We start from the raw sequence: 25,584 nt of genomic DNA on the forward strand, positions 1-25,584 counted from the left end.
CCCCGCGCGACCAGCCCTGGGCGTCAAGTCCTCTGATCTGAAAAAAGCAGCGAAATAAAGTGTGTGCCCTTTCTGTCAAGACCTCAGGTAGGCTTTTGCTATGCTAGCTAGCCGCTTCCGTGCACGCACCCATGTCTATGTTGCACACACACAAAGGCAGGCAGGGCGCGCACACACAGTAGGCAACACTCGAGTTTTGCGCGTCAACTGCTTTTGAGACACCCCCTCACCTCACCTGTGACTGTGACTCTCTGACTGTGAGTGTGAGTGATGAAAAAATAAAGTCCAGAGCATCGGCTTTCACACCTTGCAGTGCAGCAAGACCAATCCCTCTCTCCCAAGCTCTCCGGTCTCCGCTAGCTTTCACTTCTCCCAAGTCCCAACCCGTTGGCTGGCTGGCTTTAACAAGGTGCGTGGCTCGATCCATGGCGTGGACGCTGCTGACCATCTGATCCAGTTCTACTCAGCTCGAGGCATGCGTGGCCGATGCCCAGCTCAGCCGCCGCGCGCCCCCTGCTGCTGCTGCTCCTCTTCTTCTCCTCCTTCCTCGTCCTGCAGATCCCGTCGTTGCTCGGTTCTCGTTCGGCGCACGCCGCCGTCGCGGACCCCACTGCTGGGCGGCGGCTTCTCCCCGCGCACGCAGTGCCCGAGCTGCAGCCCGTGGATCAGGCGGTGATGAAGGAGAAGGTGGCGGCGCATCCACGGGCCATGGAGAGTACAGCAACGAGAAGAAGCGGCAGCGGCGGCTCAGCGTTCGTGGACGCAGTGAGTAAACATCAGGTGCCAAGCGGCGCCAACCCGGACTCCAATTAGCTTAGCGATGTGTCGATTCAATTCGCCCTGCCGGGCCGGAGAGCAGCTACCGGATTAGTAATGTATCTCGTGTATGTATGCTTGTGTATAATATGTATGTATGCTTTAATCTGTTGCTACGACCAAATATTGTGGCTTAATTTTTTTCTAAACAATCGATCTTCGCCTCACCAACTTGGCATAGGTGCATGGTTTAGGTAGCTATACGCAGTTCGTCAACTATGTGGCAATGGCTGACTAGTGGCCGGGTCTGTGTTATTAGCATACTGGTGGCACTACTACGCTTTGGTCCTGCTACCGTCCGGTAGAGGTGTTGGTCTCGGGTCCAACGGTTAGGGGATGGTGGAGAACTTTAGTTGTGGTTGGAGCCACCAACAGGAACTAAAGTGTGACTCTTAGTTCCGGTTGGTGGCTCCAACTGAGACTAAAGATCTTGAGTATTTAGTCTCGGGTGATATCACTAACCGGGACTAAAGGACTTTTAGTCCTAGTTAGTGGTACTACCCAGAACTAAAGGGTCATCTATGATTGAGTTTAAAAGAAAAGCATTCCATAGGATCACATGTGTTGTGCAGTTGAGGTGGTAACTAAGTTTTGCACGAGGTGAGATTGGATTGTGTAGAGTTGGGCTGACTTTGTGCAATTATTTTTTTTGCTTCGCAGACCCTTTAGTTCGGGTTCTAAGATCCGGGACTAAAAGGAGTTGCCGACCGGGACAAAAGGAGAAACGACCACATCTGACACAGTTGCTGTTATGGTTGCCAAAGTAATCAAGAAGTTGATAATACTAGCATAATGCCCGTGTATTAAATGATACTATTTTAAATGATCATTTTCAATCTACAGCTAATGATCATGAACCAGGTTTGCTGCTTGCTTGCTAGGCTCAAATGGAGAACAAGTTATCTACAACTACATAAAGTGAAGCACCCAAGGCTGTGGATCAGGTTGTAGCTGATGTGCTTGCTGAGAAAACACGAAAGAATCAGTTCCTTCGCAATGTGGTGATCGAGATTGCACAGCCTACATCCAGTCAATAGAATGGTGATGTTCTAGATTTGCAAGCAGAGAATGCTGAACTTCGATCAATTATCAACACCCAACATAGACAGATTGATGATTTGACAATGAAAGTATAGAAAATAGAGGAGGAAAGAATCAAGGACAAAGAAGAGACAAGTAAGAAGCAAGCTGAGGTGGAAGCGAAACTTGAACTAGTGCTAAGTCAGGTTCGACGAAGTTAAGCAACTGCATATGTTGTTTTGTTGTACCACTGCTACCATTCTGTTGCTGCTTGCTGCGGTGTTTTGCTGTTTTTGGTGGAGTGCCTATGTGCCATGGGATTGGATGTGTTCTGCAATAAACTTTTGTTGCTACATCAGCATTTTGTTGCAGAAGCAACAAAAGTTTGTTGTAGAATACATCATGGGATGGGATGGGATGTGATGTTTGCTTCAACAAACTTGTGTGTTGTCATGCTCAATTTCTGGATTGCTGGATGTGTTAGAATCTGGATGAAAACCAGAGATGATGTATCCGTGTGTTAATATTAAAACTGATTATTGTGCGAAAAAATGACTGTTGTTGTATGGTATGATTTCTCTTGGGCTGGGCTGAAATGGTTGTGAAAATGAGCTATTCAAATCTGTTGGGCCATATATTTTGTTGAATTTAGTGTGCTGTTGGGCCTAGGAACATTTGTCCCGGTAATTATTTTGGCTTGCTAATAAATGGGCTACACTCTCCTCGAAAAAATAGTCTGTGCTCATTTTGGCCTGTCAATAAATTGGCATCCATGATGATATCATCATCCACGTCAGTGGCCATGTCATTGTCCACATCAATTACACGTCAGCACAACATGCCATGTCATTAGTCATGTAGACATTCATGACAGTAGCCACGTCACTCCACTATTGCATCCGTGACGAAGTTTGTGACGTTTATTTTCGTCACAAACATTGGATCTGGCTAGGCTGTGCATGCTCAGGGTCAATCTATGACAGTTAGAAACCATCACGGATTGTTCAATCTGTGACGCTCAATCCATGACGTTTTATAAAAACATCATAGATATTGTTTTATGACGATTTTGCAGTGGTCTATGACGAAATTGTTCCGTCACAGAATAAATGGTTTCTTCTAGCGCATGCTACGAGTAATATAATAGATTAACGTAAACCATCAATTTGTGTTCGTTCACTTCATGTACAGACATCGTAATTGTGCGAGAGATATTGATTGTCCGTGTTTCGATTGGGATTCTGATTGATCTGTCAGTATTTCGATTAGGATTTCTGATTGATTTGCCTAGATGCCGTTTAGAGTTCCGATTGATGGACCAAAAAAATATTACTTGCTTTAGAAATAGTAGAGATAGACATACAATGGTTCGTCGTCCTAGTGAAGCGGCACTATCCCTTGCTCCGCTTTCGGCAACTCAGATCAGTAAAATTGCGGTGCGTCTGCTCTTAGCATTATGCTCATGCTAAATTTTTTATGACTCTTTTTTTTAATCTATATGGTCTTTGAGCTAAAACTTTAACAAAAAAATCTATGAAAAATGTAGTATGATGTCTATGGGACTATGAAAGTGTTATATTTAAACAAAACTACTCATATCTTCCTATTTTCAAACAACATATTTTAAAGAGTAACTTATAACCACCATCAACAATTTGATGGTGGATACATATTGGTCCAACAACTTTAATCTTTCTAACCGGTATTAAAGGTGGCCTTAGGCACTGGGTGATATCCGATGTCCAAGACCAAGGTTTTTGGTCTCACTTCCTTAGTACCGATGGAAGAACCGCAAGTAAGAGTCTGTTTTAGAATAGTGGGAATACGTACAATCTCTATGGTTGATTGTTGAACGGAGTTGAAACCTATTTATAAGTTCAGACGCAGGTGTTATTGCCTACAGTCAAGGATGCTCTCGTGTTGGACTGAAATAGCTGTCAAATAAAAGGCACCAAAAAATAATATTCCACAATCAATCTTTATGTTACTCTTACTTATTGAGTTGGAAGATTTTCAGCTTCCGTGGTAACACACGGGTAATATTATACTTCTACATAAAGAAAACAAATATATCTCATGCTCCTAAAAAATATCTCTTAATTTCAAAGTGGACAGTTTTTGTTAAACTTGTTCTCATCTTGGCTAAATACATTGCTTTGCAACACAAATATTAACATCAAAATAATGCTCAATTATTTATTCTTGCGTGAATGAACCCTCTCCATACGATCCGACATATACATTGCCGTTGTGGCGCTTAGATATGGTCATATACTAAATTAAGCATTCTAAAAGTTGTTGTACAGATGCAATTTACTTCTTTAAAACGGGTCAAGGTTAAAATTTCAGATATATCAATGATCAGAAAAGTACCATGATAAGGATATAACGTACACACTATAATCCCATCATCCCCCGAAAAGTACAATCCTAACGTTTGAAAACAATTTCACAAATAGTGCAATTCTAGAAATTGGATATGAACTACTTACGTAATTAAATAGTTAGATTTGTGAGGTCAATAAATTAGGGTACAAGAGTCTTTTGAAACCACCACTAATATGTCTGAAAAAAGTAGATTGTATTCTTTATCTAATATAGGAGGAGTATAGTTTTTTACCTTTTCTCGTCGTGGTGTTTACCGCTTTTTTTTCACCTATACAATTCCACTCAATCAGACAAGGACCGATATGCAATAAACTGCTAGGCATGTGTCAAACAAATAGGTTAGAGATTTGAAGACAATTTGGAGTGAAATCCACTCAATCAACACAAGGACCGATCTGAAGCTGTAGATCATCGCTTAGACTAACTCCAATCGGCGCGAGGCATATTGGCCATGCATTTCGCCATTTGCATGGCTGGGCCATTTTGCCGGCCCGCTTTGCACTGCCGGTCCTCCAATCGTGAGAGGCAAAAAAACATTGTCTAGCCCACCGAAATCTGTTGGCGGCAAAGCAGGGACATTTCCCTCCGCCCCAAATCGACGCGCGCAGATAGGGCAATGCGTTGGTGGCGGAGGTGGCGGAGCGCAGCGCCGCACGCTCCACGCGCGCTCTCCATCACTCCGGGAATGAAGGTACTCCTTCCCTCGCTCCATTGCTGTAGCCGGTGTGATTGTATTGCACTAGTTCACTCGCATTTCGGTTTGCATCGTCAGGTTCTTCCCCCAATCCCCCACCATGTCGGCGTTCTGCAGAGTTTCAGATTTTTTTCTCAAGTTCGCGCAAGAGGAGGCTCCACCTGCAAGCCGCAGCTACTCATGCTGCTGTCTTGGCGACGACGCGCCGACATCGGAAATGGGGTGGTTCGGTCCCAGAGCACAAGGTACTTCGGAGAGACAGGGAAGGCGCTTGGGCTGAGCTTGTTCGATGTTACTTCGCGTCGGAGCCGCTGTTCGACGACACCACGTTCCGGCGCCGGTAACAAAACAAAAAAGTGTCATAGATTAGAGAAACAAGTTATCGGACACACCGAGTACTGAAGGGTGTTCTCAGGGGTGGTCATCTGCAACTGCAAAGGGAGAAACAAGTTATCGGACACTAGGAGTGAGGACCCCCCACCCGCAGCGTGCTAGATCTAGGCACAGCAACCATGGCCGAGCAATGCAATCAAATCGACCAAATCCGACTCCAATCAGTTCGAAGCACTGCGAATCGAGACAGGTTGGGTTCCAATCCCATGGATCTGCACCGCGCGACCAAAATCTCCCTACACCCTAGCGCCGGAAGAACGAATCAAGGTGGGGAATGGCGGAGCTCACCTTGCAAACCGCCTTGCCTCCGCCGCTTCCTTCGTCGTCGGTCGCCTGGAGCTCCGCCACGCGCTTCGTCATCACCCGCCTGGAGTCCCGCCGCGCGTGGAGGCCGAAGTCCCGAACGCACCCGCGACCGCTTGTTCTTCTCTCTCCTGGGTCGACGGTTGGAGGACTGTCCTTTGCCTCGCGGCCGAGCGAGTGCTATTTTGCACTTTCTCTCACCTCAGATTTATTTTGCACGCCCGGTATGCAGGGTCGATTAGAGATTATGCCTCGCGCTACAGTGCACCCGACCCAGGCATTTTGCCTTTGCATGGCCCGTTGCTTAGTCGGTTGGAGTCAGTCTTATACGTTACTCTCCCCACACGAGGTAAGCTGGAGTATATTATTGGAGAAAAAAAAAGGCGTGATTCTGATTTATTTTTTGGAGGAATTATTTCTGGTTTAAAACGACAAGTGAGCCGGAGGAGACTTTGGCTTCGCCAGTTTCGCCTAAACCTCGAGGGTGCTTCCCAGACCAGACCACAACACATCCATGGCGATCTCCCAGATCTCCCGCGGGGCCCTGGCCCTCCTCCTCCTCCTCGCCGCCGCCTTCGCCGCCGCCCCAGCAGCGCTCGCCGACGGCGACGACGTGTTGGCCCTCACCGAGTCCACCTTCGAAAAGGAGGTCGGGCAGGACCGCGGCGCCCTCGTCGAGTTCTACGCCCCCTGGTTCGCCGTCGTCCCCGTTCTCTCTGCCTCCCGGATCGACGCGCGATTTAGATGGATCGGATCGGATCGGGTCCGTGTTTGGGTTGGGCAGTGGATTGCGGAGTCTAGATCTTCGCGCACCTGAGTGGGTCGATTTAGCTGCTACTGGGATTGGGGGATGCTGAGGCTGCTGTAGTTCTCTAGTGGTTCCGATTTGGGCTCAGAAAGTCTGGTGGGTACTGTTTTTTTGGATTTTCTTTGTAGGAGCACCCTGTAGTTCCAGAGTTTGGATCTTTGGTTTTCCGTATCTTTCGGTATGAATTGATCAGGCTGTGATTAAATTTCTGCACAATTGGTAAAACTAATCCTGAATTCAGTTGAATTACGAATCATGAAGGTTTGTTCATTTATTTTCATCATCAAACATGAACCTGAGATCAGGATCTTCACTTCCTCACAGTAGGATCATGAGGGCATGCGTTTAATAGGTTTCTAGTGGGGTTGTAAGATCTAGCTGGAATTACTTATGGTTTCTTAGACACTACATGCAGCATAGTGCTCGCTTGTTAGTGAATAGTTTAAACTTCTGAAAGTAGTACTGCATTTGGAATTGAGTGTTTCTGTGTATGAGCATTTCAGCACCTCAAAGAATATCTGATCTAATGATCTGCCTATTTTGTTTGTTCAGGTGTGGTCACTGCAAGAAGCTTGCTCCTGAGTATGAAAGGCTTGGCGCAAGTTTTAAGAAAGCTAAATCCGTCTTGATCGCGAAGGTATGGAATTTTATGCCTCAATCCCTGATATAAATTCTATGCCACAAACGATGGACTGGAAAGTGATAGGCACTTGGTGCATACATGATAATATCACGGACTTATTATTGAACTCCAATTTCTTGTTCTAGGTTGATTGTGATGAGCACAAGAGTGTGTGCAGCAAATATGGAGTTTCTGGATATCCAACAATTCAGTGGTTCCCAAAAGGATCCTTGGAGCCCAAAAAGTGAGGCTACACAATATTAAATTTTCCAGGGCTTTCTCTGTTTCCATGATTCATGAGTTATGACATGACAAATTTCTTTGACAATTTAGGTATGAAGGACAACGCACTGCGGAAGCCCTTGCTGAATTTGTTAATACTGAAGGAGGTGGCAATTTAACCCTCTATAGATTCCTTTGAATTTATTGTTTTAACACGCACACTTCTTGATCTTCACTCTGCTTGTTGTATAGAAAGTAACAAAACTATTTTCAAGTTTTCAAATTAGCTATATAATATGCATTATGAAGCAGTCACATTATGCTAAACAAATGTCTAAACGTTTGTGGGTTCTGGCTTTCAGGCACAAATGTAAAGCTGGCAACCATTCCTTCAAGTGTTGTGGTGCTCACCCCAGAGACTTTTGACTCAGTTGTCCTTGATGAAACAAAAGACGTCCTTGTTGAGTTCTATGCCCCATGGTAGGTTTCTAGGTGGTGTTAGGCTTACAGATGGTCTTCTGCACCATCAGTCCCTGAACTTTTCCTGGTTATCTAATTGATTGGGTATTTTTTTTTGCTGTACAGGTGTGGTCACTGCAAGAGTCTTGCTCCTGTTAGTACATGAGTCTAGCTTTGAGTTTATGCTACATATTCTATTGCAATTTTACTCTTGCAAGCATCGTTAGCGATCTTTGTCATCTCTGCATGTCTAATAGGAATTCTTGTATTTTTTTTTCAGATTTATGAGAAGGTGGCTTCTGTTTTCAAGTTGGATGAGGGGGTTGTTATTGCAAACCTTGATGCTGACAAACACAGGGATTTGGCTGAGAAGTATGTTCTATCTTACATCAAAAAATGATTCATCTACAGATATTGCCCTGATTTTGCTATCTAGTACATGGGCTGTGATGTCATTTTCCTGTGAATACAAGTATTCATATGCAACACAACATTGAACACGTTCGTTGGCTTGCTCTTAACACAACATTTAACATGTTTGTTGGCTTGCTCTTTTGTATTCAATAAATACTGTACTGTACATGATTGTCTATAACTTGTGATGCCACTTTCAGGTATGGAGTTACCGGATTCCCTACGTTGAAGTTTTTCCCAAAGGGAAACAAAGCTGGTGAAGATTATGATGGCGGCAGGGACTTGGGTGACTTTGTCAAGTTCATTAATGAGAAGAGTGGTACCAGCCGTGATACAAAGGGTCAACTCACCTCAGAGGTTTGTGACATACTCACAATACTGGATGGCTGCACATTCAGGCAAAATGCTAACTCTGGCCACGCTCTGTTTGTTATTTGTTAGGCTGGCCACATAGCAAGTTTGGATGCCCTGGCAAAGGAGTTCCTTGGTGCTGCCAGTGACAAGCGGAAGGAAGTCCTTTCCAGTATGGAGGAGGAGGTAGCTATGCTCAGTGGTTCTGCTGCCAAGTAAACTCTCGCCTCAGTTATTACTTAATTTTAAGCTATTTAATGATCTCAATTCATATTGTAGTAATGCTATCAGTTCCGTGAGTAGAATTTCATTGAATTTCCCTTGGTTACTTAAATCAGGCATGGAAAGGTCTATGTAACCATCGCAAAGAAGATCCTAGAGAAAGGCAATGACTATACTAAGAAGGAAACTGACAGGCTTCAGCGCATGTTGGAGAAGGTGGGGAACGATTATCTCAATGCCCAGCTTTTGTTGATGTGTTCCATCGTCTAGATTTGGTTACTCATGTTTGTGGTCTTTTCCTTGTTGCAGTCCATCAGCCCCACGAAGGCAGATGAATTTACCATCAAGAAGAACGTTCTTTCGACATTCTCTTCCTAAGGCAACGGCTGGCCCAACTTTCATGTTTCAGATATAGGCGAAGAGAACTGCAAGTTTAGGGGATGTGATAATGAGAGTTGATTGTTGGTAGAACTAATTTTGGGGGTTTCCCTCGAGCATACGTGATACTTTTATCATTTTGTGGTTCACAGTTCTTTTCTTCGCGCTTACATGGATTTTATTACGTAGCACTATAGTCTACTTTTGGATGGAGAGAAGCGATAGAAAACATTGTGACTACAGAACAGGATTTTTTATTCCAATAAGGCTCACTTTATGCGATAAATACGAGCTTGGAAAGCTGAATGCGGCCAGTAACCTGTTTTGAGATGGTTTACCGCAATTTTTTAAGAACATTTTCTGGAGAAACAACGTGTGCCAACATCACATCATCGAAGTTACGGAGTACTGTTGTTTTCAGTATGTGGTGGTTGATTGGTTCTGGTACAGTCTAAACATTTTCAGTAAAAGTACAAAACAGCACGCGATTGAGAAAATTCTAGTTTCCGCGGCCATTGGTTGATCGTTTCTGGATCTGGTTGTATTTGTTTTTAATTTCTTTTTATTTCCGACCCGCCGAACCCTGCTGATTACTTGGTGCGGCCCTCCTCACCCTTTGTGACAGTTGACGCAAAATCTGGTCACACATTCGAACGCGCTAGAACGCGCAGTAAGATCGTCAAAACGATCAACACCAGCAGCCTCTTTGCGCCGACCGGTCATACCGGTATAGCGGACCGGTCAGACCGGTGCTCCAGGAACACGACAAAGACCTAGAATCAAGAGCTCGAGAGGGACTCCGTCGGAGCTAATGGAGCTAGGGTTGCTCTGAGGTCGGCAGGATACTCAGAACGTCATCGAACGCCGTGGAGACGAGCAAAGAACAGAAGATGGGGTTGGAAAAGTTAGGGTTTGGAGGATAAAAGGTAAAGGTAATTGTGTGAATCGATTGGGATTACCCTCAATCGGCCATGGCCCTTCATATATATAGGGTGGGGAGGTCTATACCCATTAGGAGTCGAAACACTAACAAATCTCATGTCAAAATACAACTCCTAACTCGGATTGGGTGTTTCGGACCGGTCTGACCGCCCCTGGACCCGTCTGACCGGGCAGACCGGGGTACAGGTCTTCCGGGAGGCATAACTTCATCATCCGGACTCCAAATTGGACGTTCCATATATGCATTTCGATCGTCTCGACGAGATCTATGTAATGGTGCAGTCCAATTGACAATTTGACAAACTTTTCCTGACCGGTCTGACCGGTTTGTACGAGAGGTCTGACCGGTCTGTCCAGATCATCCAGAAAACCTAAATCGTGCCAATTTTGGGTGTCAACATATGCCCCCTGTTTCTTGGTAAAGCTTGCGTATCAAGAAACATTTCTTCAAGCCAAAACTATATTGAAACAATGAGAAGCACTTGTGCACCAATCACATCTTGTCTCTAATGATGAAGGAATCCGATTAACCACATATCTTGATATGGCTCAAGACGATGGTTTCACCTTGCTGCTCATATGCCTGCATCTCTTGTGAGATACGAACCTGAGTACACACCACTTCGGCTATGATTGTTTGGAATACGGTTCAAAATCAATCTCACACTTCAAATGACCATGGATGCACAAATTGACCCAATTACAATGAATAGCAATTGGTCTTTTGTCTTCTATAATCACAACTGAGAGCGTATAATGAATATATATGGTGTCCACCAGCCTTATATTCATGAATCATAAACCTCTAGCTGAAATAAAAGAACCATATTCAGTTTGCTTGTTAGTGCAAAATATTCCAATTGGCCTCATAAATGACTATGCCACAATCACAATGCAAATAGCCAAGATTAGATTATTTTCCAGAACTAACATGCACTGACACAATGCAAAGCACCTACGCACAAATCATGTCGTTTGCAAGGGCGATATTGTGTATCGGCCATGTCATCTTGTATAAATGAGACAAGCCTAAGTACACATTACCTCGGCTGTGAGTCATGTTCCTCTAAGCAATTGCTTCGGTCCATTTAGTAATATAATCTGTATTAATTAACACGAAGCGACGCTCTATTAAAGATGAAGGACTAATCTGACCAATGAACTTCAATCCTCAACTTTGGAAAGGCCATGATTTGATAATAGGATGTATCAACGCAGCGGGCACCAACTGTAAATCACCAAACCGCCGACATTCTTCACACCCCTTATACCACTTGAAATAACCAGACATTAGGATAAGGTAATAAAAATCGGCTCTTCTAAACAATCACTTCATATTGGTAGCCGATCAATGTATACAATCAATGCCTTCATGAACTTTGCCCATGACAACTTTGGCCCGATCCGAGTCTAAACACTTAAGAAATAAATATTCGGCAGTTCAAAGATAGAGCTCATCATCGATCAAAACATATTTGAATGTCATATGCCGAATATTCCTCTCTACACCTCAACTAGGATTTCTTCAATCCCGATCTTCGGCATTAGTGATTGAATGATTTTTCATAGCCGAATTGGTGCCTCCAGTAGTCTGGGCGGTCAGACCGGTCTAGGCGGTCAGATCGGTTGCATCGACCGGTCGGACCAGTTCATCCAAAACCTGCAACTCGGCTTTTGCTTGTATTGGCTTTCGAATGTGAAAATATTTCTTCACACTTGCATAGCCAGGAGCCAGAGTGTTAGCCTGTCCATTCTCCTTCCTTGGTATATGTCTTACAACAAATTCATGAAAGGAAGAAATAATATCGAGGCACTCGTCAATATATGCATTTAAAGATCTATTGTAACATTAGCATACCTTGGATACTTTCTACACCATCAGAAGTAAATCATCAAAGGCTTCCACATGTTTCACGCCCATAGATTGCAGAAATTTGAAGCCAAATAAAAGGGCTTCGTACTCAACTTTGATTATTTGTGCAATCCTCTTTCAATCGGTTTGAGAACCCAAAGATAGCACCACTTGAAGAAATCAAGACAGCACCAAATCCTTAACCATTATCACAAACCGATCTATCGAAATATAACTTCCATGGTGTGCATATAATATAGCCGACTCCCAAATCATTTTGATCATTAATCCGATGCTTAACAATAAAATTCGCTACAATTTGGCCTCTCATAGATTAAAGAATCACAAGCCAAATTGTACTCAACTAAAGCATGTGCCCATTGGCCGATTGTACTACTCAAAATCGGCTTTTGCGACATACGTTTGATTACATCAGTTTGACACACTACTATGCAAGTACTAGATAGTAGATAATGGCTCAATTTGGTACAAGCATATAATAGAGAGACAAACATAATTTCTCAATAAAAATATACCTTGTCTCTGCATCAATAAGTCGTCGGCTTATATAAGTGATAACATACTCCTTGCCTTCGGTTTCTTGAGTCAAAACAGCCCCATAACTTTGTCTTCCGCTGCCACAAAAAGCCTAAAACGAACCCTCTCCTAGGCACCTTGAGAACCGGTGGTGAAGACAAATATTGCTTAATCTTCTCAAATACTCCTTGCTGTTTTGCCCCCAAGTAAATTCGGCTTTATTCTTTAATTGAAGAATAGGAGTAAGAGCATCAATATGCCTTATTACTAACAGTTTGCCAATTTTATAGTTCAAATTGAATAAACTTCTAATTCGGCTTTATTTACTAATGTTAAATCTTTCAAACAACTCAAGATTTTGAAACAAAGCATAGTCAAGATCTTGAAAGCCCTTTGCAAACTGATGTATTGAATAAAAATTTCATGAGGTAAATTATCACCTGCCAATATTTTGCCCCCCGAGCACTTAAATGTCGTTGAGCTCCATATTACTGTGTTTTTGGTGTGACCTCATGATCCACTACTTCCTCATCACCTTGTACCGAGAATGATAGTGGTGTTTCTCGATCGCAAGGAACCGAAACAGGTATTGCTGATTCGGCTTTCTACTGAATTGATGGGTCAATCGGTCTGACCGGTTGTTCAGGGCAGTCAGACCGGTCGCCTGAGATGGCTTGACCGATCATGCTGGCTGGTCAGCTACTTTGACCCTCCATACCTTTCCCTGAGAGACCATGGGTTTGCACTGATTGAATTGTTTGTCCCTCAGCTTCTAGATCTCCTTCTCCTTCTTCTCTTGAAATCGTAGGTGTTGCAGCTTCCTCTTTTGAGTACGAGTCAACCCTGGATTACACCACCTTAGTTGAAAGTACTTTGACACTGAACTACTGCTGCGGGCCTGATGATCATTAGCCCTGATCGGCCTTTGAACAGGGGAATTAACCTATTTAATAAACATTATCAGTTTTTTACCCACATTATCAATAGCCACTTTAGTATCACCGATCTGAACAACATCATCAGTTTTAATCTTCTCTGGATCAACAGTAGGATGCACTTCTACTTTGCTTCCCTTGACACGGTACTCTTCTCTTGGGAAAGGAGCTTTGCCCGGCCTCTGATGAGGCCGGTCTGACCGGTGCTGGCTGCCGCCTCTGACTTGATTGGTGGGGTCCCAATTGGTCATGCACTAGTCGTGTCACCCTGTTGAACACAAGTCTCCTCTGATCCTCCTCCCTTTGGTAAAATGGTGTGTGTAGCATCGGATAACAATACATCCAAATTCCTTCATGCTCCCATGCAGGATAAGAAAAATCCGATGCCGACGATGCCCACGGAGTAGTACCATACCCCTTCTGAGGAGGGAACGCTGTGGTGCTATCACCCCTACGCTTGCTAGATTCTCCCTCAGGAGAAGAACGCTTGCCATGATGCGGAGGTGAACTTGGTCCCTTTTTTAGTGGCCGATCTTTTGGAACGACCTTCGTGTACTTGTTCAGTAATTGATCAAAGGTAAGTTTCTGCTTCTCTAATTTCCTTTGCACCTTTGACTCATTGACTTTCCAAGTACCCACTTCCGAGTGCTTAGACTTGAAAGTCCTGGGTCATCTCTATGCCTGACCAGTCTGACCAGTTGTAGCGACCGGTCTGACCGGTCATGCCTGGGCAGCAGGCCGACGCGTGTCTTGCGAGGAACTCTCTTGCCCCCCGGGTCTTGAAGCTTTGACAGTAATTTTTAATGACTTCTTACCATCAGGAGTCTTCTCCTATGTTACTTCCCTGGCTAGAATCTTATCATTGACATTCTTCGGCCTTGGCTCACCAATGATAACATTCTTTCCTTCAGCTCCTTCGGCTTGTTCCAGCCGAATGAGCACCTTGGCGTTATCTAGATCAATGGTATGAACCGGGGTTGACACCTTGTCAACCTGCATCTCATGCATTGCCAATCGTCCTTCATTAACGGCCGATTGGACTTTTTGACGAAAAACATTACAATCATTAGTTGCATGAGAAAAAGAATTATGCCGCTTGCAATATGCATGCCGCTTTATCTCCTCAAGCGGTGGTATGGCATGAGAACACTTGATGTTTCCTCTTTTAAGCAATTTATCAAATATGCGATCACACTTAGAAACATCAAATGTAAAATGAACTTGTTCTTGCCGATTCTTTGAAATCGGCTTAAGCGATGAACAAGAGCATGGCTTAGCTTCTGATGGCCATATAAATTCAGCAACTTCCTTTTTCTCATCGTTCGAATCAGATTTACCATCAATATGTATGGACTGATGAATCTCGAAAGATAGCATTCTTAAATTTAAATTCTAACTCAATGGCTCTCATTTGCAATTGATTAATAGTAATAAAATCAAAACCATCGAGTTTTTCTTTCAAGTAAGAACGCAAACCATTGTAAGCTAAGTTCGCTAAATCTTTTTCAAAAATTGTCAAATTAAAGCATCAGTTTTTTATAGCTTTGAATATTTGGAAATAATCCGAGACTGACTCATTTTGGCCTTGTCTAACCGATGCTAAATCTGACAATTTATCTTCATTGTGCCCAGCCAGATCATCTTTTAACTCAGCAAGATCGGCTTCGCATCTACCACTCGTAGATGTTTGTGCTGCGAAATTAAGATGATGTGCTATGGGATCATCTTGTTCCATCGTCTGAATCGAATTCACCGGTGCAAGCCCCAAAGAATTTTCATATACATTTTCAAAAATCGTTTCATGTGGAGAACCAGATTCCTATGAAAGCAAAGGCGGCACATAATTTGTCAACTCATTTATTCAGCTTGGAGCCGCCAAACAAGTAGTTGACACAATCGGCAGGCTAACCACCAAAGCATCGGTTGGATCGGTCAGCTGACCCATCTGACCGGTCTGACCGGTCACATGGACCGGTTTGACCTGTCCTGCGTGGACCGATAGAGGAGGTCGTGTTTGCCCTGCAAAATAATCCATCGGCATGCAGTATTGTGGTTGATGAGAATATGCTGGCATAGCCGATAAGCTAGGAGTTTGGTGTTGGTATTTTGTAACGTCACAAATAAAATACGCAAGCGCACGGATACCGCTGAAGCTTTCACCCAAGAGTAATCCAGGGTATCGTATCCACTGGGAAATGTGAGTACACTATCTACGGGTTCAGACAGTCCAAGGACACACACACTGGTGTAGGAGGATAGGGAGAGAGGACTTTCTATGATCTAGAATCTATGCCTAGAAGAAGAGATCACGTCGCCGTTATATTTTGAGCTAAAGGTATCGACCGGCTTATACAAGCCGATAGCTCCAATATTATGCTCTATCCAATATCCGGACGTGGAGGATTACTAGGGCTCGAACAGAGCTGTCACCACCTGTCGGCTACCTCTACAAACCGTGGGACTATCAGACAACTGAGTGGTATAGTCCAGGCCTAGACACCACGTCTACGCCTTTCCCTACTAACTCTAGAGGCATACAGGGTTATCCTTTTCTATCCGGAGCCCACTCTAGAGTCAAATGCTACTCGCTAGCATACACATCAACTAATATAAGGCAGAGATGATAACTTACGATCTAGACTCTAATTCTAAATAATCAAAGAAAGTCTCGAACACTTACAACCGAATAAGCATCTGTCGAGGTACAAGCGGAGAAGAGCGCCGACAAGCCCGGCACATCCCCCGATTATCTCCCTCACTCTCGTAGAGGTACAATTTGGAGAAGAGCACCGTTATCGGTGCCCCTCATGTGTACCTCTACTCCTAAACTCCCTAAGACAACTCTCACTCAAGTGAGAACTCAAGAGAAGAGTGGAATGTGTTGTGTGTTGTGTGTGTTGTGTGTGTGGTGTGTGTTCTAATTCTCACCCCCTCCCCTTGTATTTATAGGAGGGAGCCACCCCGGGAATGAAGCCAAACCGCCATAGGTAGCCAACCACGCGAAGCCACGTGTCGCTGAGAGGCGGTGGGGCCCGTGGGCTGCCACCACTGGGTCGGGCGACCTGGAGGTCGGCCGACCGTGGGCTGGGTCCGTTCGGCCTGGTCTTCAGTTAGGTGGCTGCTAGGTGGGCCCCCATGTCATGTATATGGGTAAGGGCCTGTCTTAAGTCGGTTTGGTAGCTCTGGTGGGCCCGTAGATCCTCGTGAACGCGTCTGATTCGTCGAGAAGATGTTACCTCGGATCGGTGATGTGTCACCTTGCTTATGGGCTGCGTCTTTCTCTTATGTGCAGCTGCCAAGTGGGCCCTTTTAGCCTTTGGGCTTGCTGGTGCTTGGCCTAGAAATTTATGCCTTGGATAATATGCTTGTCACATGCAATTTTGGCCCAAATTCACCTGCACACATTCTCAGACCAGCATCTGTGGAATTCATCAAATAATCATCCTATGCTAATATTTATTCCTTATGATGCTCGACTTTTGCACGATAGTTGACGGTCAAAATGGGTCGTTAGTGACCGTCAACATTTGGAAAGCACAATTATCATCTACAGACTTGCTTTTTTCATAATTTCTACTTGACCCTTTAAATTACCAGACAAATCATTCGTGGTTTTATACATATCGGCATTTTTTTGATCCATAATAGATGATAACTAGCTGAACAAGTCGGGAGATGAAGTGCTTACATCGCTTATGTAAGGATCACCAGGGTGTTCGACCCTAGAGGGGGAGGGGGTGAATAGGATCGCTAATCGCTTTCTAACCTAGGGCTCAATCTATTTGCATAAGATAAACCTAACATGTCCTACACATGCTAGTTATAACTAAGATTTATCTATGCTACTCTCTACTTACCCCTAAAAGACTTGCAACCTATAGCCAATCCTAATCAAACTAACTAGGAAAGTAAATGCACACAAGATAGAGTAAATGCGGAAATGTAATACGGTAAGTAAAGAGGTAAGGGAGAGAATATGCAAACTCCCGTGAAGACACCAAGACACACGATTTAACATGGTTCGGTTAGGACACCAAGTCCCTCCCTACGTCCACGGCCACTTGTCCAACAAGAACAAGTGTGATGCCAAGTCTCTTCGCTTGATCACCATCTTGCGTTCGCCACCAAGGCTCCCGGCAAGCAAAGGTTAAGTGGCGCCAAGTCACCAAGACTAGGCCACAACCACCGTCTCTCTCAAAGCGTCACCAACGGCACTGTCTTCACTATTGGAGCTTCTCACCAAGAGGGGTCTCCTTCCCCACACAAAGTGTCGTTGCCGCTCCACACCAAGTCGGAGGGTCACACGACGAATACACAAGATGCTTGCCGCAGCAAGGCTTTCACTTAAGCTTTGCTCTCTCAAGAGCTAAGCCTAACCAAGCACTAAGCACTCTCATAAGTGTGCTTAAGCCTATATGATGTACAATGAAGCTCTATGGTGGTTGGAGGTGTTCTTCAAGTGTAGTAGGGTTCAGCAACTCCAGCACACCCCAAATGACCCAGCCTTGGGGGTATATATAGGCAGCTGAAAGCATCTAGGCCCCTAATTCAAGTTTTGGTAATTAATGACAATGGTTTGTGGATTAACGATTTCAGTTGAGATAATGAGTATAGGTTGATCCACGGATGAAAGAGATTTGATTGTGAACGTATGGAGTTTTTGGAGATGATGAGCAAAGCTCGGGCTCAAGGCAAAGGTATAAAATAGGGCTTTTGTATTTTACCGGTCACAAGGCGTTTAGTGGATGAAAAGTGACCGGATTTGTTGGATAGATAGCCGTACTATCAAGAGGGGTTGTGTACTCCTGCTTGACGGGTCTTTAGCGCCATTTTGCTCAAAATGTCTAGTTGCATGCATGAGGGCTAACGGCGTTTTGAAAAGATTTGAAAAAGACTAAGTTTGAGAGCTGACTGAGTAACGGCGGACAGTCCGCACCAGAGGGGCGAACAGTCCGCGCCCGTTCCAGAGAGCTTGCAGAGTCTCTGGTGGGCTCGCGGACGGTCCGGCCCAGGTGGGCGGACGGTCCGCCACTGTTTTTCAAATGTGTACCAGAAAGGGTGTCTGTCTGGTGTGAGCTTCAAAGTTGAACGGCGGACAGTCCAGCCATGGGGTGCGGACGGTCCGCCTGCTAATCTCAGTTTTGTACCAGAAAGGTTGTTTCTCTGGTTTGGGCTAAAAAGTTAACTGCGGACGGTCCGCTCCTGAGGCGCGGACGGTCCGCAGGCTAATCTCAAAGTTGTTCCAGAGACGATGTTAGTCTCTGGTGGTGTGGAACTCTTAACTGCGGACGGTCCGCCACTGGGGCGCGGACGGTCCGCCAGGGCTTAACGGCTAGTTCTGACATGCATTTATTGCACTCTAACTCACTGGTTTATAATGGCGGACAGTCCGGTTTTTGTAACGCGGACGGTCGGCGACTTCGCAGAAAAGAGTGTAACGGCTAGTTTTTTGAGGGGTGTCTATATATACCCAATGCCCGGCCATTGGGTGACTCTCTTGGCCATTTGGACAGCATTCTTGACACATTAGAGCTAAGGCATCCCTCTCTCACACACACTTGCTTAGATTTTGCATTCTTGAGAGTGTGAGAACTTCCTAGTGCATTGCATCAAGAGTTTGAGCTTTGTGGCATTAGGGAAACTTCAAGCAAGCGTCATCAACTTGTTACTCTTGGGAGTTGCCGCTCCCTAGACGGCTTGGAGAAGAGGATTTCGTGGAGCACCTCCAAGGAGATTGTTGAGGAGCCCCGATTTCGGTTGTGAGAGGTTTTGTGCTCACCTCACCGGAGTGGTGAAGAGCAACTCTAGTGGAATCGAGGTGTGGAGCGGTTTCTTGATTCAAGCCAGCTCAAGATCAAGAGGTTCTTGATAGAGGAGCGGTTGATTCTTGGAATCCACCTCAACGTGGATTAGGGGTGACCGGCAAGTCATCGACACCACGGGACATATTCTTGTGTCAAGCTTGGTTACTTCTCTTGCTCACTTTTATTCTTGTCTTTACTTTGAGCAATTTACTTTACTAGAGCTTGATTTGTGTCTTTTCACCCTAGGTTGCAAACCCATCTAGAAATAGTAATAGCATGACATAGGGCTTTCCTTTGTTACTAATTAAATTTCTCTAGTGTTATTGGTTTTAGATTTTAAACCGCCTATTCACCCCCCTCTAGTCGGTGTTCTTGATCCTACAAGTGGTACCAGAGCTAAGTACTCCTTTAATTACGGATTTAACCATCTTGGAGTAGAACAATGACTAGTGATCATGGGATTCATGTTGGGAAGCCACCATTCTTTGATGGGAACAATTATGATTATTAGAAGACTAGGATGTCGGCTCATCTCAAAGCCATGAGTAGAAAGCTATGGAGAGTAGTAAATGATGGATATGTCATTTTGGACCCAAAGAGTTTGACACCCCTAGATGAGGAAAATGAGACACTAAATGATCAAGGGGTTAATGTGCTCTTTAATGCTTTTGATGTGAATGAATTTAATAGAGTCAAGAGCCTCACAAATGCAAATGACATATGGAAGAAGCTCATGGAAATTCATGAGGGCACATCAACCGTGAAGGAGGCCAAGTTATATTTGCTTAAAGTAAATTTTAGTGAATTCACCATGAAGAAGGATGAGAGTATAGCCGAGATGTTCAACCGGCTAAATGACATTGTGAATGACCTCAAGGGACTTGGATTTGAGGTACCGGATGGGGATTTCAACCACAAATTTCTTAGATGTCTTCCGGAAAGATATGACACAATTGTGACTTTACTTGTAAGGTCAAATGTGAAGACCGCAACTCCCACACAAATATTGGGAGAAATTCTCACCCATGACATGTTCAAGAAATCTCAAGATGAAGCTCATGGTGGAGAAATTGATGTGAAAAAGAAAAGTGTAGCATTCAAAGCTCAAGATAGCAAAAATGAAGAAGAAAGTGGGTGCCAAGAAGAAGAATCGGATGAGGAGATGGCTCTCTTTGTCAAGAGATTCAATAGAATGATGAGCAAGAAGAACTTTGGCAAGAGAGGTCAATCATCAAGAAAAAATCCTTTTGTGGACAAGACTTGCTTCAATTGTGGTGAAGTAGGTCATATCATTGTCAATTGTCCAAACAAGAAAAAGGACAAGAAAAATGATGAAAAGAAGAAGAAGAAGTTCATCAAGAAGAAGAAGAATGGGCAAGCTTATTTTGTTGAATGGTATTCCAATGCAAGCTCCGATGATGATGATGATGATGATGATGATGACAAGCCATCCAAGGGAGTTGCCGGGATCGCCATCAAGGAGGCTCCATCACTCTTCTCTACACCACATTGTCTTATGGCAAAGGGTGGTGCAAAGGTACAACAAGATGGTGAACTTGATGAACTTTCATATGATGATCTTGTTGAAATGCTAAATGATGCCGATGAATTCATGACAAAAGAAAAGGCTAAATTGAAGGACTTGAAGTTGAAGTTTACTTCTCTTCAAGTTTCCTATGAGGAGCTAAAGACTTCTCATGAGAATCTCAAAGAAACTCATGAGAAGCTTGAGGAAGCTCACAATACCTTGCTTAGTCATGAAAGAAAAGCAACTTTGAGCATTGGTGTTAGTTGTGATTTAATTGATGATAAATCTTGTGGCTCTAGCTCTACTAGTTCTCTTTGCACTAAAATTGATAACCCTTCTTGCAATGAATCTCTCATTATGGAAAATGATTTGTTAAAGAAAGAGGTTACTTGCTTGACTAATGATTTGAGAAAATACTATGATAGTAGAGCAAAGTTTAATCATTGTTGGGCAAGCCAAAAGTTCACCTTGAACAAGCAAGGATTTGGATATATTCCTAAGAAAGGGAAGAAGGCTTTTGTGCAAACCAAAACTACTTTTGTGAAGAGTAGTGGCAAGCCATATTGTGAAAGATGCAAGAAGGTTGGTCATGTTGAGAAAAATTACACCAACAAGAAAGTCATATCCATTGATTCAAGTTACATGCTTATGAAAAATTCAAATGGCAATGTTAGTGCAAAATTTGTTGGGATACCTATAAATGGTGCTAAAAAGAATGCCATTTGGGTGCCAAAAGTCTTGGTCACTAATGTGGTCACTAACGTTCAAGGACCCAAGAAAGTTTGGGTACCTAAAAGAGTTACTTCCTCTTTGTAGGTGAATTACAAGTCCGGAGGAAGACATTGGGTGCTTGATAGTGGATGCACTCAACACATGACCGGAGATCAAATGATGTTTTCCTCTCTAGATGAGAATGTGGGTGGCTATAGTGACATCATCTTTGATGACAATAGCCGGGGCAAAGTCAAAGGAGTTGGTACAATTCCTATCTCAAGCAATCATTCTCTTTCAAATGTATTGTTGGTTGATTCTCTCAAGTTTAATCTCTTAGCGGTCACTCAACTTTGTGATTTTGGATATAAGTGTAGTTTCACTAGAGAAGATGTTGTAGTGACTAGCTTGGATGGAAAAGATCACATCTTTACGGGATTTAGACATGAGGATGTATATCTTGTGGATTTTGCTACTAAAGAGGCAAACTTGTCCACTTGCTTATTCACTCAATCATCTTTGGGTTGGTTATGGCATAGAAGGCTTGGTCATGTTGGCATGAAGCAACTTAACCGACTTTTGAAGCATGATTTAGTAGTTGGCTTGAAGAATGTGAAGTTTGATAAAGATAAGCTTTGTAGTGCATGTCAAGCCGGAAAGCAAGTTGCAAATACTCATCCCACTAAGATTGTCATGTCAACCGAGAGACCTTTGGAATTATTGCATATGGATTTATTTGGTCCTACAACATATAGAAGTATTGGTGGAAATTGCTATTGTCTTGTGGTAGTGGATGATTACTCAAGATATACATGGGTTTTCTTTCTTCATGACAAGACCGATACATATGACACATTCAAGAAATTCTTTACAAGGGCCGAAAATGAATTTGAGCTCAAGGTGAAGAAAGTGAGGAGTGACAATGGAAGTGAGTTTAGAAACACAAGAGTTGAGGAATGGTGTGATGAGAAAGGAATCAAGCATGAATTCTCAACCAAGTACACTCCGGAATAAAATGGTCTTGTTGAGAGGAAAAATAGAACCTTAATTGATATGGCAAGATCAATGCTCTCTGAGTATAATGTTTCGGATAGCTTTTGGGCCGAAGCAATCAACACGGCTTGTCATGCCTCAAATAGATTGTATTGCCATAGATTTCATAACAAGACCCCATATGAGTTGCTCATTGGAAGGAAGCCAAATATATCATATTTTAGAGTGTTTGGTTGCAAATGCTATATTCTCAAGAAGGGAACTCGGTTATCAAAGTTTCAAAGCAAATGTGATGAGGGTTTTCTTCTTGGATATTCATCTAATAGCAAGGCTTATCGGGTCTACAACAAAACTCATGGCATTGTTGAAGAAGCATATGATGTTGAGTTTGATGAAACAAATGGTTCTCATAATGAACAAGAAAATCTTGATGATGTGAGAAGTGATGGCTTGAGAAATGCAATGAAAAATATGTCAATTGGTGATGTTAGACCAAGAGAAGAAGATGAAGATGAAGATGGTCCTTCTATCTCTATTAGAGTTAATCCTTCAACTTCTATCTCAAATGATCAAGCACAACAAATTGTACAAGATTCAAGTAATGATGATTCTCAAGTACAAGATCAAGTTGGTTCATCTAGTGCACCTCCTTCATCAACTCAAGAACCCATTGTTCCTCAAAGAATTCATCATGTTCTTGCAAAGGATCATCCGGTGGATCAAATCATGGGTGATATTAGTAAAGGTGTCCAAACTCGATCTCGCATTGCTTCATTTTGTGAACATTATTCTTTTGTATCTTTTTTTGAACCTAACCGTGTAGATGAAGCATTGAGAGATCCGGATTGGGTGAATGCTATGCATGAAGAATTAAATAATTTCACCCGGAATCAAGTTTGGGATTTAGTTGAGAGGCCCAAGAATTATAATGTTATCGGCACTAAATGGGTCTTTAGAAACAAGCAAAATGAAGATGGAATGGTTGTGAGAAACAAGGCAAGATTGGTAGCTCAAGGCTTCACTCAAGTCGAAGGTTTGGATTTCGGTGAAACTTTTGCTCCCGTTGCTAGATTAGAAGCTATTAGAATTTTATTAGCTTATGCTTGCTCTCACAACATAAAACTTTTTCAAATGGATGTGAAAAGTGCTTTCTTGAATGGCAAGATTAGTGAACTTGTTTTTGTTGAGCAACCTCCCGGTTTTGAAGATCCCAAGAAGCCAAATCATGTATACAAGCTCTCTAAAGCTCTTTATGGTCTTAAGCAAGCTCCACGAGCTTGGTATGAAAGATTGAGGGACTTTCTAATCTCTAAGGGCTTCAAAATTGGTAAGGTTGACACTACTTTGTTCACTAAAGATATTGGTAAAGATTTGTTTGTTTGTCAAATTTATGTTGATGATATTATCTTTGGTTCAACTAACCCAAGTTTTTGTGAGGAATTTGGTGAAATGATGTCTAGGGAATTTGAAATGTCCATGATTGGTGAATTGAGTTTCTTTCTTGGACTTCAAATCAAGCAACTCAAGGAAGGCACCTTTGTGTGTCAATCAAAATATGTGAAGGATATCTTGAAGAAATTTGGTATGGAAGATGCAAAACCAATCAAGACTCTTATGGCCACCAATGGGCATCTCGACCTAGATGAGGGAGGTAACCTGGTTGACCAAAAGCTTTACCGTTCTATGATTGGTAGTTTGCTTTATTTGACTGCATCTAGGCCCGACATCATGTTTAGTGTTTGCATGTATGCACGATTTCAAGCCGCACCTAGAGAATGTCATTTGACCGCCGTCAAAAGGATCTTGAGATACTTGAAATATTCTCCTAATATTGGTTTATGGTATCCCAAGGGTGCTCATTTTGATTTGGTTGGATTCTCGGATTCGGATTATGCGGGGTGCAAGGTTGATAGAAAAAGCACATCCGGTGGTTGTCAATTTCTTGGAAGATCTCTTGTATCATGGTCATCAAAGAAGCAAAATTCTGTGGCTCTTTCAACCGCCGAAGCGGAATATATCTCGGTCGGAAGTTGTTGTGCACAATTATTATGGATGAAGCAAACTCTTCTTGACTATGGTGTGAAATTTGATGAAATTCTCTTGTTGTGTGATAATGAAAGTGCTGTGAAGATTGTCTCTAATCAGGTCCAACATTCAAGAACCAAGCATATTGATATCCGCCATCATTTTCTTAGAGATCATGTGAACAAGGGTGATATCAAGATTGATGGTATTGGCACGGATGATCAATTAGCCGATATATTTACCAAGCCTTTGGATGAATCTCGGTTTTGCAAGTTGAGAAATGAGTTAAATATCATTGACTTCTCAAATGTGGCTTGATAACTAGCACATGTGGCATATGGTTCTTTCATGCACTAGTTGTTTCATTTTTCTGATTTTTTGAGGTATTTTTGAGCCATTTATGAGTTTTCATGATTTTCTGATTTTTTGAGGTATTTTTGAGCCATTTCCTTTGTTACTAATTAAATTTCTCTAGTGTTATTGGTTTTAGATTTTAAACCGCCTATTCACCCCCCCTCTAGTCGGTGTTCTTGATCCTACAGCAGCACAAGCAAATATAGCCGTTGGAGAAAAGCTGTCAGAAAAATACTTAACGCCGGTTAATCCGACGCACCTCCAATAGCCATCGTCGGTTCAACCGGTGATACTAAACTGCCCGCCTCAGAAACTAGCCGTTATGTATACGAGCAATCAACCGATGCTGCGTCGGTTTAACCGGTGAGTGTAGTTGTCCTGTGAACTCTGAAAAACAAACTCTCTGGACAACTGCACCGACGTTCACCAAGACCCAATCGTCAGTTCATCCGGTGTATAGACCTTGCCTCAGCTTCTGGGTCCATTGCACCGACGTATTCAACTTCCCTAACGTCGGTTCAATCGGTGAAAGCAAAATTCCTGGTGTGCTCCAAGTCAATGCACCGACGTATGTAATTTTCTCAGCGTCGGTTCAACCGGTGATACAAATGTATCTCTGTCTTGACTTCTTTGACTTGGATTTCTTCATGGTCTCTTCAATTCTTGTCCTTTGGGCCTAGCTACGCCTATCTTCTCTTTGTTATCACTTGAACCTAAAAGCCTGAGAATGGTCATCTTAACAATTATATTAGTCCAAGTGTTGTGTTGTCTTATATCAATCACCAAAACATTATATTGAAATATGGCATGAGA

The 25,584-nt window shown here is 43.2% G+C and overlaps 2 protein-coding genes across 2 annotated transcripts; both read left to right on the plus strand.

Moving 5' to 3' along the window:
- The first annotated feature begins 202 nt into the window (after positions 1–202).
- Positions 203–940, plus strand: LOC120710579. Its single transcript, XM_039996224.1, has one exon. The coding sequence runs from the start codon at positions 487–489 to the stop codon at positions 811–813; it is 327 nt and encodes a 108-aa protein (XP_039852158.1). The 5' UTR covers positions 203–486; the 3' UTR covers positions 814–940.
- A 5,095-nt stretch (positions 941–6,035) lies between these two features.
- On the plus strand, positions 6,036–9,408 carry LOC120706845 (protein disulfide isomerase-like 2-2). The gene is made up of 11 exons (XM_039991571.1): positions 6,036–6,307; positions 6,975–7,059; positions 7,191–7,288; positions 7,378–7,433; positions 7,629–7,746; positions 7,852–7,879; positions 8,006–8,097; positions 8,340–8,496; positions 8,581–8,705; positions 8,829–8,928; positions 9,022–9,408. Exons 1-11 carry the CDS (start codon positions 6,129–6,131, stop codon positions 9,088–9,090), a joined length of 1,107 nt encoding a protein of 368 aa, XP_039847505.1. The 5' UTR covers positions 6,036–6,128; the 3' UTR covers positions 9,091–9,408.
- Positions 9,409–25,584: the final 16,176 nt, after the last annotated feature.

Source organism: Panicum virgatum, chromosome 5K, assembly GCF_016808335.1.
Source record: "Panicum virgatum strain AP13 chromosome 5K, P.virgatum_v5, whole genome shotgun sequence".
Lineage (NCBI taxonomy): Eukaryota > Viridiplantae > Streptophyta > Magnoliopsida > Poales > Poaceae > Panicum > Panicum virgatum.